Genomic DNA, 12,489 nt, shown 5'->3' with positions numbered 1-12,489 from the left:
AATTCTAAATATGTTTACTAGTAATTTAGAGAAATTGAGTTTAAAAATTATTGTTATTTTGAATTTTAGAGTTGTTTACTTCACACATATGGATTTTATAAAAACCTCCTTGAGGGCTTGGATTTTTATTCCTTGCTATTTCTCTAGCACTCTGAGTAGTGCCTCTCAGAGACTAGGCCCTCAATAAATATTTATTGAAGGAATAAGTGAATATGATCAAATCATGACATTACACTTAAATTCCTTAGTTATAATAAATACTCAGCATTTTTCACTAAATTAAATTTAGTTGAAAATAATATATTTGACAGAATTTTTTAGATTTATTTCATGTGACAGGCTTAAGGCAGCTATAAATTAAAATCACAGAATCAATGTACAGAAATCTGTTGTATTTCTATATACAGATAATGAAGGAGCAGAAAGAAAAATTAAGAAAACAATCCCATTTATAATTGCACCCAAACTAATAAAGTACCTAGGAATAAACTTAACCAAAGAAGTAAAAAACCAGTACTCTGAAAACTATAAAACACTGATGAAAGAAACTGAAGACGATACAAAGAAATGGAAAGACATTCCATGCTCATGGATTAGTAGAACAAATATTGTTAAAATGTCTATAGTGTCCAAAGCAATCTACAGATGTAATACAATCCCTATGATAATACCAACAGCATTTTTCACAGACCTGGAACAAACAATCTTAAAGTTTGTATGGACCACAGAAGACCCTGAGGCACCAAAGCAATTGTGAAGAAGAAAAACAAAGCTGGAGGTAACACAATCCCAGATTTCAAGTTATAATACAAAGCTATTGTAATCAAAACAGTATGGTACTGGCACAAAAACAGACACATAGATTAATGGAACAGTACAGAAAACCCAGAATTAAACCCACAATTATAAGGTCAATTAATCTTCAACAAAGGAAGAAAGAACATGCGATGGGAAAAAGACGGTCTCTTCAACAAATGGTGTTGGGAAAACTGGACAGCAACATGCTGAAGAATGAAACTGGACCACTTTCTTACATCATACACAAAAATAAACTCAAATGGGCTAAGGACCAAAACGGATTAAGGACCTGAAACCATAAAAATCCTAGAAGAGAGCATAGGCAGTAATGTCTCTGTTATTAGCCATAGCAACATTTTTCTAGATATGCCTCCTGAGGCAAAGGAAGTAAAAGCAAAAGTAAACTATTGGAACTACATCAAAATAAAAAGCTTCTACACAGTGAAGGAAACAATCAACAAAATTAAAAGGCAACCTACTGAATGGGAGAAGATATTTGCAAATGACATATCGGATAAAGGGTTAGTATCCAAAACATATAAAGAACTTATAAAACTCAACACCCCAAGAAAAAGTAATCCAATTAAAAAACAGCAGAAGACATGAATAGACATTTCTCCAAAGAAGACATACAGAAGGCCAACAAATACATGAAAAGATGCTCAAGCTCACTCACCACCAGGGAAATGCAAATCAAAACCACAATGAGATATCACCTCACATCTGTCAGAATGGCTAAAATCAAAAACACAAGAAACAACAAGTGTTGGTAAGGATGTGAAGAAACAGGAACCCTCTCACACTGCTGGTGGGAATGTAAACTTGTAGCCACTGTGGAAAACAGTATGGAGGTTCCTCAAAACGTTAAAACTAGAACTACCCTATGATCCAGTAATCACACTACTGGGTATTTACCCAATCAATCAATCAATCAATCAAAGGGATACATGTGCCTCTATATTTTTTGCAGTATTATTTACAATAGCCAGATTATGGAAGCAGCCCAAGTGTCCATCAATAGTTGAGGGGATAAAGAAGATGTCGTATATAGATACACAATGGAACATTACTCGGCCATAAAAAAGAGTGGAATCTTGCCATTTGCAATGACATGGATGGAGCTAGAGAATACAATGCCAAGTGAAATAAGTCAGAGACAAATATATGATTTCACTCATGTGAAATTTAAGAAACAAAATAAATGAGCAAAGAAAAAGAGAGAGGATGAGACAAACCAAGAAACAGACTCTTAACTATAGAGAACAAACTGATGGCAGAGGGGAGGTGGGGGGGAGGGGTGCTTAGGGGATGGTGAAATAGGTGATAGGGATGAAGGGGTGCACTTGCCGTGATGAGTACTGGGTGATGTATGGAATTGTTGAATCCTTCTATTGCATGTCTGAAATCAATATAACACTGTATGTTAACCATACTGGAATTAAAATAAGAACTTAATTAAAATAGAAAAATGTGCATTGAATTATACACTGTCTTACAAAAAGATGAGTCATTTATATTAATTTGCTAATTAATGAGTGAATTCATTCAACAAATATTGATTAAATACCTATGAATTTGAGATACTATGTTAGGTATCCAGAATACAATGATAACTTCCCACCCTCAAACCATTCAGAATCTAATAGGAGAGATTGACACATAAAGAAATAATGATAATAAACTAGAAATAACAATAAAAATCTGTCTAGAATATTATAAAGCTAGAGGAAGAGAGGGATGGATCTTGAATGTAGTTGTGAAAGATGAGGAGGAGTTTCCCAGGCAGGAGGGGAGGGCATGAGAGCATTCTAGGTGGCAGGACCAGTATGAGAATAGGCCTGGAAAAAAGCACGTTACATTCCTGGGGAGACTCCAAGCACTTGGAGCTCAGAGGCAGGAGAAGTAACCAGAAGGCCCAGTTACTACACTAATGAGTTGGAGTTTTACTTGCTGTATAATGAGAAATCAACAAATTACTTTAAGCATGTTGGTGATATGGTCAGATCTACATAGATCCCTTTAGTGTTGAAGTTGGATTTTATGAGACAAGCCAGGAGACTGTGAATCCAGTTCAAAAGTGGCCTCACCTGGATTTCAGCCTCCCACGTCTCCTGCAGCACCATGTCCTATAAGAAACTATAACACTGTCTGTGTAAGTGCTGATTGGCAAATTGAGGGAGTAACGTCAAGAAAAGGAATGCCAAGTGGGGCAGCAAACAGGGGCTGGAGATGACAACTTTGTAGAAACACCAGTCTGGATGATTGTGTGGTTTTCCCCCAGGAGCATGCAGGTGTCTGGGTCAGGGGTAGAAAAAATGGATTTTGGTCATGACCTGGGGTTGGAATTTTGAAGGGCAAATGCAAAGGAAGGATAGGGAAAAAGGACATTGATGGTGCTGGCGAGGAGCAGTTCACATGGGTATGGTATGGATAGAAAGGTGGAGATCAAGAGGGTCTGATAACCAGCAGGCCAATGAAAGACCAAAGGCAGTGATTCTCAATCAGGGGCAATTCTCACCCCCTGCCCACCCACTGGGGACACCGGGCAATGTCTGGAGTCATTTGTGGCCATCACAACTTAGAGGGAGGAGGTGTTCCTGGCATTTGGTGAGTAGGGGCCAGAAATGCTACTGATATCCTACATGGCACACGGCAATGTCCCACAAGAAAGAATAATCTGGCCCCAAATGCCAACGGTGCCAAGGCTGAGAAACCCTGGTCTAGGGATTGTATATTCCTTAAAAAAGCAAACACCTCGCTCAGAAGGAAAAAGCCTTTTGGAGAAATTTATTGACTCATTAATATTTTTTATTCCCTATAGCATTGGGAACAATATTTCCTTCATAGAGATAATAAATTGATGAAATAATAATATGCTAGTAATAACAGCTAATAATAATAGTTTATTATGATTTAATTACTGTACCGTGTTTTATATGCATTGTTTTACTCCCTCATAAATGCTCCAGGCCATAAGTAAAACTGGAGGGTCTTGAGCCAGAAACTGTCTGTATAGTCTCCCCTGAAAGAGAATCTGGCTTCCTTTTCATTAATAATACAAAATACCAATAGCGAAAAAATGCCAACACTAAAAGCAACACATATTTATTAAGGCCCTTTTATGTGTAATGTTGAGTACTATCATATGTTTCATCACAATGTCCCATAAAACTATTCTTATGTCCAATTTATACTTGAGGGAAACTGAGGCTTGCTCTAAGTCATTTAGTAAGAAGCAACAAGCGTGTGATTCAAATGCAGGCCTATTTCCAAAATTTGAACTCTCAGCCATGTCTTCAAATAAAATTACAGCCATTCCAGTCACTTCTGCACTTCCACATTTTTTAATCAAGAGGGTATTTGTCCACAGATAGACATCTTTATGGGATCATTATTAAAGAAGGCTTCTTTCCTGTCCTCTCCATTTTAAGGACTATGTACCTACATATAATCACTACTCTTAGCACCTAGATCAGCTTCTGATAATAACTTGGGTTTACTCAATGAGTCACTTATTAAATATTAATCGAGTATCCCATTTTTGCCAGACACTATTCTAGACACTGAAAATACAGTGTGACCTAGACAGGCAATGTCCCTTTGCTCAAGAACTCTGTTCTATGGGGGTCAAGGGCAACAAGCATGCAAACAACCACAGAAAATAATTGCAGGTACTGAGAAGTGCAAAGGGGGGGGGGTCCTGTGTTAGTGACACTGAAGTTGCCAAGAAAATTCTTTCTGAGAATTGTGAGTTGTGAGCAAACTCATGAGGATGATATGGCCATATGAAAATTTAGGGGAGGGCGCCTGGGTGGCTCAGTTGGTTAAGCGACTGCTTTCGGCTCAGGTCATGATCCTGGAGTCCCTGGATCGAGTCCCGCATTGGGCTCCCTGCTCAGCGGGGAGCCTGCTTCTCCCTCGGACCCTCCCCCCTCTCATGCTCTCTCTATCTCATTCTCTCTCTCAAATAAATAAATAAAATCTTTAAAAAAAAAAAAAAGAAAATTTAGGGGAGGAGGTAGAGGTTGATGTTTCAAACAGAAGGAAAACCAGTGCTGGACTTGAAAGTAAGAATGAGTTTGAGGGTGAGCCTCACTGAACTTGGAGGTTAGTGAAGGACAGAAAGGCTATTGCTATGGCAGGAAATGGGGCCGAGAAGGTGGGTAGGAGCCTGGACTACTGGTCCCATAAGCCAGGGGATGATCTCAATTAAAGTAATGCTTTTAATAAGTGTAACCATCATAAAAGACTTTTTAAAATGGAAAATCAAAGATTTTAAAGTAGCTATTTAATTTGATTTCACATTTAAAATTTTTAGTATGTTTCATGGGCAATGTGGCCAGTGCATGCAAAGCATTTGGGAATTTACAGGTAATTTTAATTCTATTCCTGGCAGCAATGGGACAGTGTCAAGCAAAAGTGAATTTTAACTAAAACTAGAACGAGTGAAAAGACTCACTGGTTCATTTTCCTTATAGTGATTGTTAACGGTCTCACAACCACCTACATATGTGTATGTACACATACTCACATACATACATACATACATACATACATACATATATATAACTTGAAATATTCATTAGGATCCTAATATTCTATTAAAGAACACTTGAGTATACCAATTTCTTCTTATCTCTTAACTTAGCATTCAGATGGTATACTGTAATTTATTCATTCACAGAAATAACAAATAGGGCTTGATTTCTCTCCATGTGTTGGAACTATACTGTGTCTTCACATATATTCACCCTGTGTTAGAGGTATCCACAATTGTATGCAGTGGAGGATCGGAGAGGTTAAGTAATATCACCAAGATCACACAGCTAGAGAGTAGTGGCACAGTAGTTTCAAATGATATTCTCTTTCAGACCCAAGGGGTATTTGTATATAATTACATTTTGGTACAACTGGTTTCCATGTAATCCTATGTTTTGTATTTTATGCTTTGAGAAATATTTTGAAAAAAATTCTCAGCTTGTGCCACACTGTCAAAAAGTCCACGGCATAGAAGACATTTAGAACCTCTGCTCCAGACCTGCATCATAATAGAGACAGCTTACAAGGCGCTGTAGAAATACAAAGGAGATAGTGACTCAGTCTACATGGGGAGTTTCAGAGGAACAGCTTCATGGAAATAATGACATTGAAGTTGAGGTTTGAAGAATCATCAGATGAACAGAGAAAAGAAAGTGGGCAGAGTGAACAGCAAGCATATATTCAGGGAATGGCTCCCACACCTGGATCATGAAGATGTCAGGAGGGAATGGCAAATGATAAATTAAAAGTTCCTTGACCTTATATGCATGTTTAATATGTGGGGCATTATCTTCGGGCAGGAGAACCTTTGAAGATTTTTAAGTAGATACATGATACACAGAGAACTGTATTTTTGAAATCATGTTCAGTGGTTTGATATAGAAATTAAGCTCTCCATGTCTTGGCTTGCCACATGATCATATAAAGACATGGACAACCAAATATGGAAATATGGAAATACCATTTGAAGCTCACATCACCTCCATCCCCCCTCAGCTGAATACTAGCCCTCTCCTTACCTTGATCCTGTGTACCAGAGGAGCAAACAGAAACACAAAGAGCTCCACGGTGGCCATGGAGTTCTGGAAGATCTTCCTTCGGTTGTTCTCGTCTTCATCGTTGGAGCTGCTCTGGCAAGGCTGCACTGGGGAACCCTGGTTTTCTACCTGGTGGATGAAAGCACTGCTGCTGCCACCCCAGCTGGAGCCACGGTCTGTGCCCCCAAACCGCTCGCTGTTGCAGTCCTGGGGAGCCTCTAGAAGCATCCAATGCAGGGTGTGAAGGAGCTTTGTCTCAGCAACACCCAGTTTATCCTGGTGGCCTGCATGGGGACAATCACACAGCCAAGTTAAGACAAACTCTGCTACCAGAACAGTGGATATCAACTCTGGGTGTGGGAAGAACATCCTTGCATTGCTCTGTGGCTTGATTTCCTGGAATACACTAGCATTTCTCTATATTTCTTACAACCACAGCTGGAAGGGCTCATTCTTTCCCCCCCCCTTAAGATTTATTTATTTATTTATTTGAGAGAGAGTGAGAGATCACAGAGGGAGAGGGAGAAGCAGACTCGCCGCTGAGCATGGAGCCTGACTCAGGGCTTGATCCCAGGACCTTGGGATCATGACCTGAGCCGAAGGCAGATGCTTCACTGACTGAGCCACCCAGGCATCCCTGGAAGGGCTCATTTTTGTTTTGGGGCTTTCTAACTGGTTATAATCTTTGCAGAATAACATAGTGTCATAGGAGGAGAAACTGCATGCATCCTATCTCTTCAGTCTGATATCCATATCTATCTCCAAATAGGCAGTGTAGTGGTTAAGAACCCAGGCTCTGAAGATAGCAACTACTTTACGTTAGACAGGGTGACCAAGAAACCCCTCGGTAAAGGTAACATTTGTGCAGAGACCCAAATAAGGGGAAAGAACTGGAGGGAAAACAGCTTGTGTGCGAACATGGGGTGGATGTTAGGACATGTTACCACGTGAGAAAAGCAATCCACAAGATAATCTAAAAAAGAAGAGTCTCTATGCACAACGCATGCACGTACACATGGACTATAAAGTGCAAGGGGTCGCTTTAGGAGTTGAGAGGGCCAAAGAGAAATTGGATCGGAACTCATCTTGGATGGGTGATAGTCTTCAGCTTCCCTGTAATGTTTTAATGTTTAAAAGGAAAATATATTCATGTATTACTTGTAAAATTTAAAATTTAAAAATAAGAGAGCCAGTCCCTTCATTGGTAAAATGGAGATCATAGTGGTACCCACGTGAGGGGGCTTTTATGAGAACTAAATGACATCATATATGTTCGGTGCCTGGGAAAAGAGCAAGTAGCCAGTAAATGTCAGCACGAGTGCTGATGATTGTATGCCATGAAGAAGGAATGCGGAAGAACCAACCTAACTTGTTCCTGTTTGAAAGCAGTGTTGCAGTGCAGTGGAGGACGTGAGGCAAAGCAGCTTGCACCAGCTCCCATCTGGAAATGCTCTGGATGGCTTCAGAGAGCGCTGGAGAAAGGCCATGCAGCTTGTTCTCCACCAACACGCGTTCAAAGGACTGTAGATACCAAAAAAGAAGAAGAAAAAATCATGTGAAATAAGGAATTGGAGATTCTGGCTGACAAGAAACTGGAGATCAAGGTACTACACCAAGATGCAAATCACTGGATCAAATTTTTTAGAGTGCACTCAAACTGCATTTCATGTCAACGTACAATGAGTCAGTGATCATTACTTTTTAACCATTTTTAGGTTTTTGATTTAAAATATAGGACTTGAATTACTAAGTGATTTTTATTTTCACCAAAATTAGCTTCCTCTAAAAAAAAGGCACACCACCATATTTAACTCATATAATATTTTATAAAATGCTGCTGAGGCATCCAAAGGGGCTGTTACAATTGCAGAACGAAGTGAATTGTCTTTTGTGAAAGCATCTTGAGGACGGAATTTGTGTCAATGTTCAACAAGTGTAAATAAGATACAACTCTTTCAAGAAATCTGATTTGGGGAGGGTCTCTGAATTATTTCATGTCCTTAGCAATAACATGACACAAGGCATTTCTTGCCTAAGGCCTGTAACCATAAAGATACTTCTTATACCTGTTGAAGAAAGAAAGGAAGGAAGGGAGAGGAGAATGAAGGGAAATAAGCCATAGCTTTGCTGGTTTATTAAATCTTCTCTCTTGGCCAGGGATACTTTCAGAGAGTGAAACATCCCAGGACAAATGTGACCTACTCCCAGTTGTTGTTGTTGTTGTTGTTGTTATTTGAATGGGGAGGGGGATATCACTATAAGGGGTTAAGGAAAGTATAGATTCCAAGTATTAAAATAAATTTAATAAATATTTGACTTGTATGAATTGAACCCGATTGCTACTTGATGCCCTATGTAATCAGGAAAACTGTGGCAGTATGCTATAGAGTGATCATAATACAGGTTCCAAATATTCAAGCTGTATTATTGATATTATTAGGATACCAGAGAAAAAGACATGGATTAATACAGAGATTCTCTGAAGAAAATGAATTACTTTTTGACTCAAAAAAGGAAAATAAGAAATTCACCTTCATAAGGAAAAGCATGATGAGGTTTTGGTAAGGAGTATAAACAGAGATATGGGTTTTTTGTTGTTGTTGTTTTTTTAACTGAATAAGGTAAGATCCAAATGCTTTTAAGTTCTTCAGTCCTCAGGTATCTAAATATTCATTAAGTAAAGCGTGAGTATGTGGGGCATTAAAAGATGATAAAGAATTTACACAGTCTTATTGAATACATTTTAGAGGATGAGATGTATATATTATAATATTAGGGCACTCTGGGTACTTAATGTCATTTTCTTCTTAAATGTTGCCAATATAACTCTTATTTTTTAAACCCTGAAAACTGCTTTCTGCATTTTTATTTCTCTATCTATCTGTGACTTAGTTGTTTGATACTGTATGACTATATTAAAAATGCCAGATCTTTGCCAAGAACAGGGAAAAGTCAGGATTATTTTAAGCTAGTATAATTGTAAGCATGATTTATGGAAGGCTCAGTGATTTCTTAACTGTCAAATTACTCTAACGAGCTAAATACAACAACAAATTCCATTTAAAGGTCCTTATTAAAAGATTATATTTTAAAAATATCTCTGCGGCAACTTTGAAGGGCAAGAGATACAACAAAACAAATTCCTATTTGAGTGTGTGTACCTGTGTGCTTGTTTAAAACTCTCTAATTGGCTTTCATCGTTTTTAAGGGCCCTAACACATTTCAGAACTCCTTACTATGTAGTCATTTGCAAATTTTCATGGCAATGCCTAAATGGGTAGGTTTCCCCTTTTAGGTTATGATATGTGAAATGTGAAGGTCTTTATTTGAGCTCCTGTTTTAATGAAATCTATGAAAATTTCATTTCATTTTTGCTTCATGATTTCATGTCTTTTGCTTTCAATTTGTGATTTGGACATTTTTAAGGATATGGGATTCCCTTAGAATCTCAGGACAAGTGCACTCTATAGAGTATACATATTAATAGCTTATTTTCATAATTATTTTATATCATCTATTTTCAGACTTGCACAAAACATGCAAGACATATAAGTTCAAAACTGTATATGACTTTGAGTAGTTCATGGGCCCTCATCTCTTTACCTTCCACCATAACAGTCTCAATTTTGTTGATGAAGGAATGGACTTCTTATACTTGTCCTGCAAGGCTCTTCACCACCTGGTTCTCTGTAATCTCTCCACCCTTTCTTCTACTGCTCTACTTCTATTCACTTGGAGATAAGATGCTTTAGACTTGCTGCTCCCCTTTGCTGTTTCCTTACCTATTCCTCCCTCCCACTTGTCACAGTTTTCTCTAACAGTCACATTAGCAGGTAAACCTTACCTATCCACTGCTCTTAACATGGAATCCACTCCTACGCCCGCCCCCCCAGTTGCCAGTGTCCCCAGTCTTTTTTGCTTCGTTTTTCTCCATAGTGCTTATCACTATCTGCCTTATTATGTATTTTACTTATTTGTGAGTGGCTTGGCTTCCTCCCACTAGAATGCAAACTCTGTATTTTGATTATTGCTCTATCCCATCATTTAGAACTATGCCTAGCACTAGTAGGTGTTCAATAATATTTGCTGAGCGAATTAATCTATACAGTCAGTACAATTTCATGCCTTTCTTTGGGTTGAAATGACCACACAGAACATGGAAATAATCATTAAATAGTGAATATCACATACCACACATGAGGCTTCATACTGCTTTCCCAGTTTAGGCCTCAAAAATGCACTGAAAAATTAATAGAGATAGTGGTTATAATAAAATTATTAGCATCTTTATGACATATTTTTCAACGGATAAGACACAGCGCTATATAACTCAAATTTCATGCCTCCCTATAGCTTGTTAATGAGCAGGTGTTGAACAGCTGATGACATTTGCTTTTACATGTGTAGTTACATGTATGAAAGAGATGTGGCTCTCCACATTTTCTGTATCCACTCTTATTCTGAGGACTTTTCCCTAATCAGATTCCAAATTGCCAATGGTCAGGAGTGGTGTCTTGCTCATGTGTATAATTATATTAAAAACTAAAAATGAACAGTTTGTGGGGTGTGATTTCCAGAACCTAATTTTTTATCTGATAAATTTCTAAAATAATAATAATAATAAATAATAATAATAATAATAATAATAATGGAAACCTTGTTTCTTGTTTATTAGAATAGGTTTCAGAGGTCTTTCCAGGAAAAAAAAAAATGCTTATAAAAAATCATCCTCCTCAGGGTCTTGAACCAGGAAGACTACAGTGGCTGAATCCGAGCAAAAATGGTTAACAAGTGGGCATAGCTGATATTCGCCAAACAGGAGCTGGAAAAACAACAGGTCACCGGCCTGGAATTAAAGCAGGAGATGGAGGGGAAATTGGACGCAAGAGCACAACCAGTCATAATGATCTTCCCTAGTTCCCCGCCCCCTCTTCCTAGGCTTTCTGCCCTCCCACCCCCTAAATAATGTATATATTTATTCAACTGCCAATCTGCTTGTCGCCAAACTTCACGGAAATATTTTTTAAATGCGTGTTTTTAAGCAGGTGCAGAGGGCTTGCTTTCCAGCCCCAGAGAGGGAGCTGCAGGCTGTGGCGCGGCCTCAGCAGCAGTGGCGGCAGCGGCGGCGGCGGTGACCCAGGCGGCCCCAGGAGCGTCCCCAGCCCAGGGTGGCCCGCGGCGCGCCCTCTGCGCCCCTCACCTGGTTTGCCGCCACAGGAAGGTCTGGATGGGCAGGGGGATGCCGCGGCCGCTGTCCTGCTCCTGGCCCTCGGAGCTCTTCCTCTTCACCATGATGGTGGCTCCTGGGAGTCCTACTGCAGGACCCAGCGCTGGCTCCTCGCTAGCCGCCGCCGCCGCCTCCTCCTCCTCCTGCTGCTCTCCCCAACTCTCATCCCCTCCTTCCCTGAGGCAGAGCCGGCTCTCTCCGCCCTGATCCCCCGTCCCTCTCCCCTTCCCCCGCCCCTCCCCGCGCGTGGAACATGGCTGCGGGAGGAGGGGAGGGCTGGAGGAGCCGCGGAGCGAGGAGGGGGGCGCTCGGAGGAGCTGTCCGCCTCGCCGCCCCCGCGCCCGCTCCTTGCTTTCAGTACCTCCCACTGTGGACAGCGGCCCGCGCGGGCCGGTCGGGCGGAAGAGCAGAGCTGGGGACAGCAGCAGGATGGCCCAAGAGGTCCACACTCCGCATTGCACGCTGATCCCCTCGCACCTCTTCAACCCCCAAGGATTCGAGCTGCACCCCAGGACTGTCCCCTGTCCTGCTTCCCAACCTCAGCATCCGAAGAATTGTCACGGTCTAGGGAGGAGGAGCTTTGGGAAACCGCAGAACACTCACTAACCCTGGCATCATTCGCACCTCTAGCAAGGAGGTCAGGAGTCCACCCTTGGGTTTTAGCAGAAGGAGCACATGAAAATTATTAGAAGTGTAAACAAGGAAGAGAGCAAGCTTGGCAAGGCAGAGAAAGCTTGAAAGTTTTCTGATGTGAGAATTTATTTTAAAATGGTAACCACAAGAAATTAACCTTATTTTGCTAAAGCAGGAATATCCACAAACTAACCAGTTGTGGGTATCAGTTAATTATAACTTGAGAAAGGACATCTGAATCATGCTTTTAGGAAA

General features: G+C 40.2%; 1 protein-coding gene across 3 annotated transcripts in view; it reads right to left on the bottom strand.

The window, feature by feature from the left end:
* UNC80 (unc-80 homolog, NALCN channel complex subunit) overlaps positions 1–11,735 on the bottom strand; it is a 229,921-nt gene extending 218,186 nt beyond the window's left edge. For all 3 annotated transcript variants that reach the window (XM_064587002.1, XM_064587001.1, XM_064587003.1), the window contains exons 1-4: positions 11,575–11,735; positions 10,566–10,614; positions 7,739–7,895; positions 6,357–6,658 (exon numbers count right to left, since the gene is read on the bottom strand). In XM_064587002.1, the coding sequence (XP_064443072.1) occupies positions 6,357–6,658; positions 7,739–7,895; positions 10,566–10,614; positions 11,575–11,666 (600 nt within the window). In that variant the 5' untranslated portion in view covers positions 11,667–11,735. The remainder of the gene's footprint in view (positions 1–6,356; positions 6,659–7,738; positions 7,896–10,565; positions 10,615–11,574) is intronic.
* Between the last annotated feature and the right edge of the window lie 754 nt (positions 11,736–12,489).

The sequence above is a fragment of the Mirounga angustirostris genome, unplaced genomic scaffold (genome assembly GCF_029215605.1).
Source record: "Mirounga angustirostris isolate CCGP_5_RB_7025 unplaced genomic scaffold, mMirAng1.0.hap1 SCAF_3, whole genome shotgun sequence".
Classification (NCBI taxonomy): Eukaryota; Metazoa; Chordata; class Mammalia; order Carnivora; family Phocidae; genus Mirounga; species Mirounga angustirostris.
This window is presented reverse-complemented; position numbering and strand designations above follow the sequence as displayed.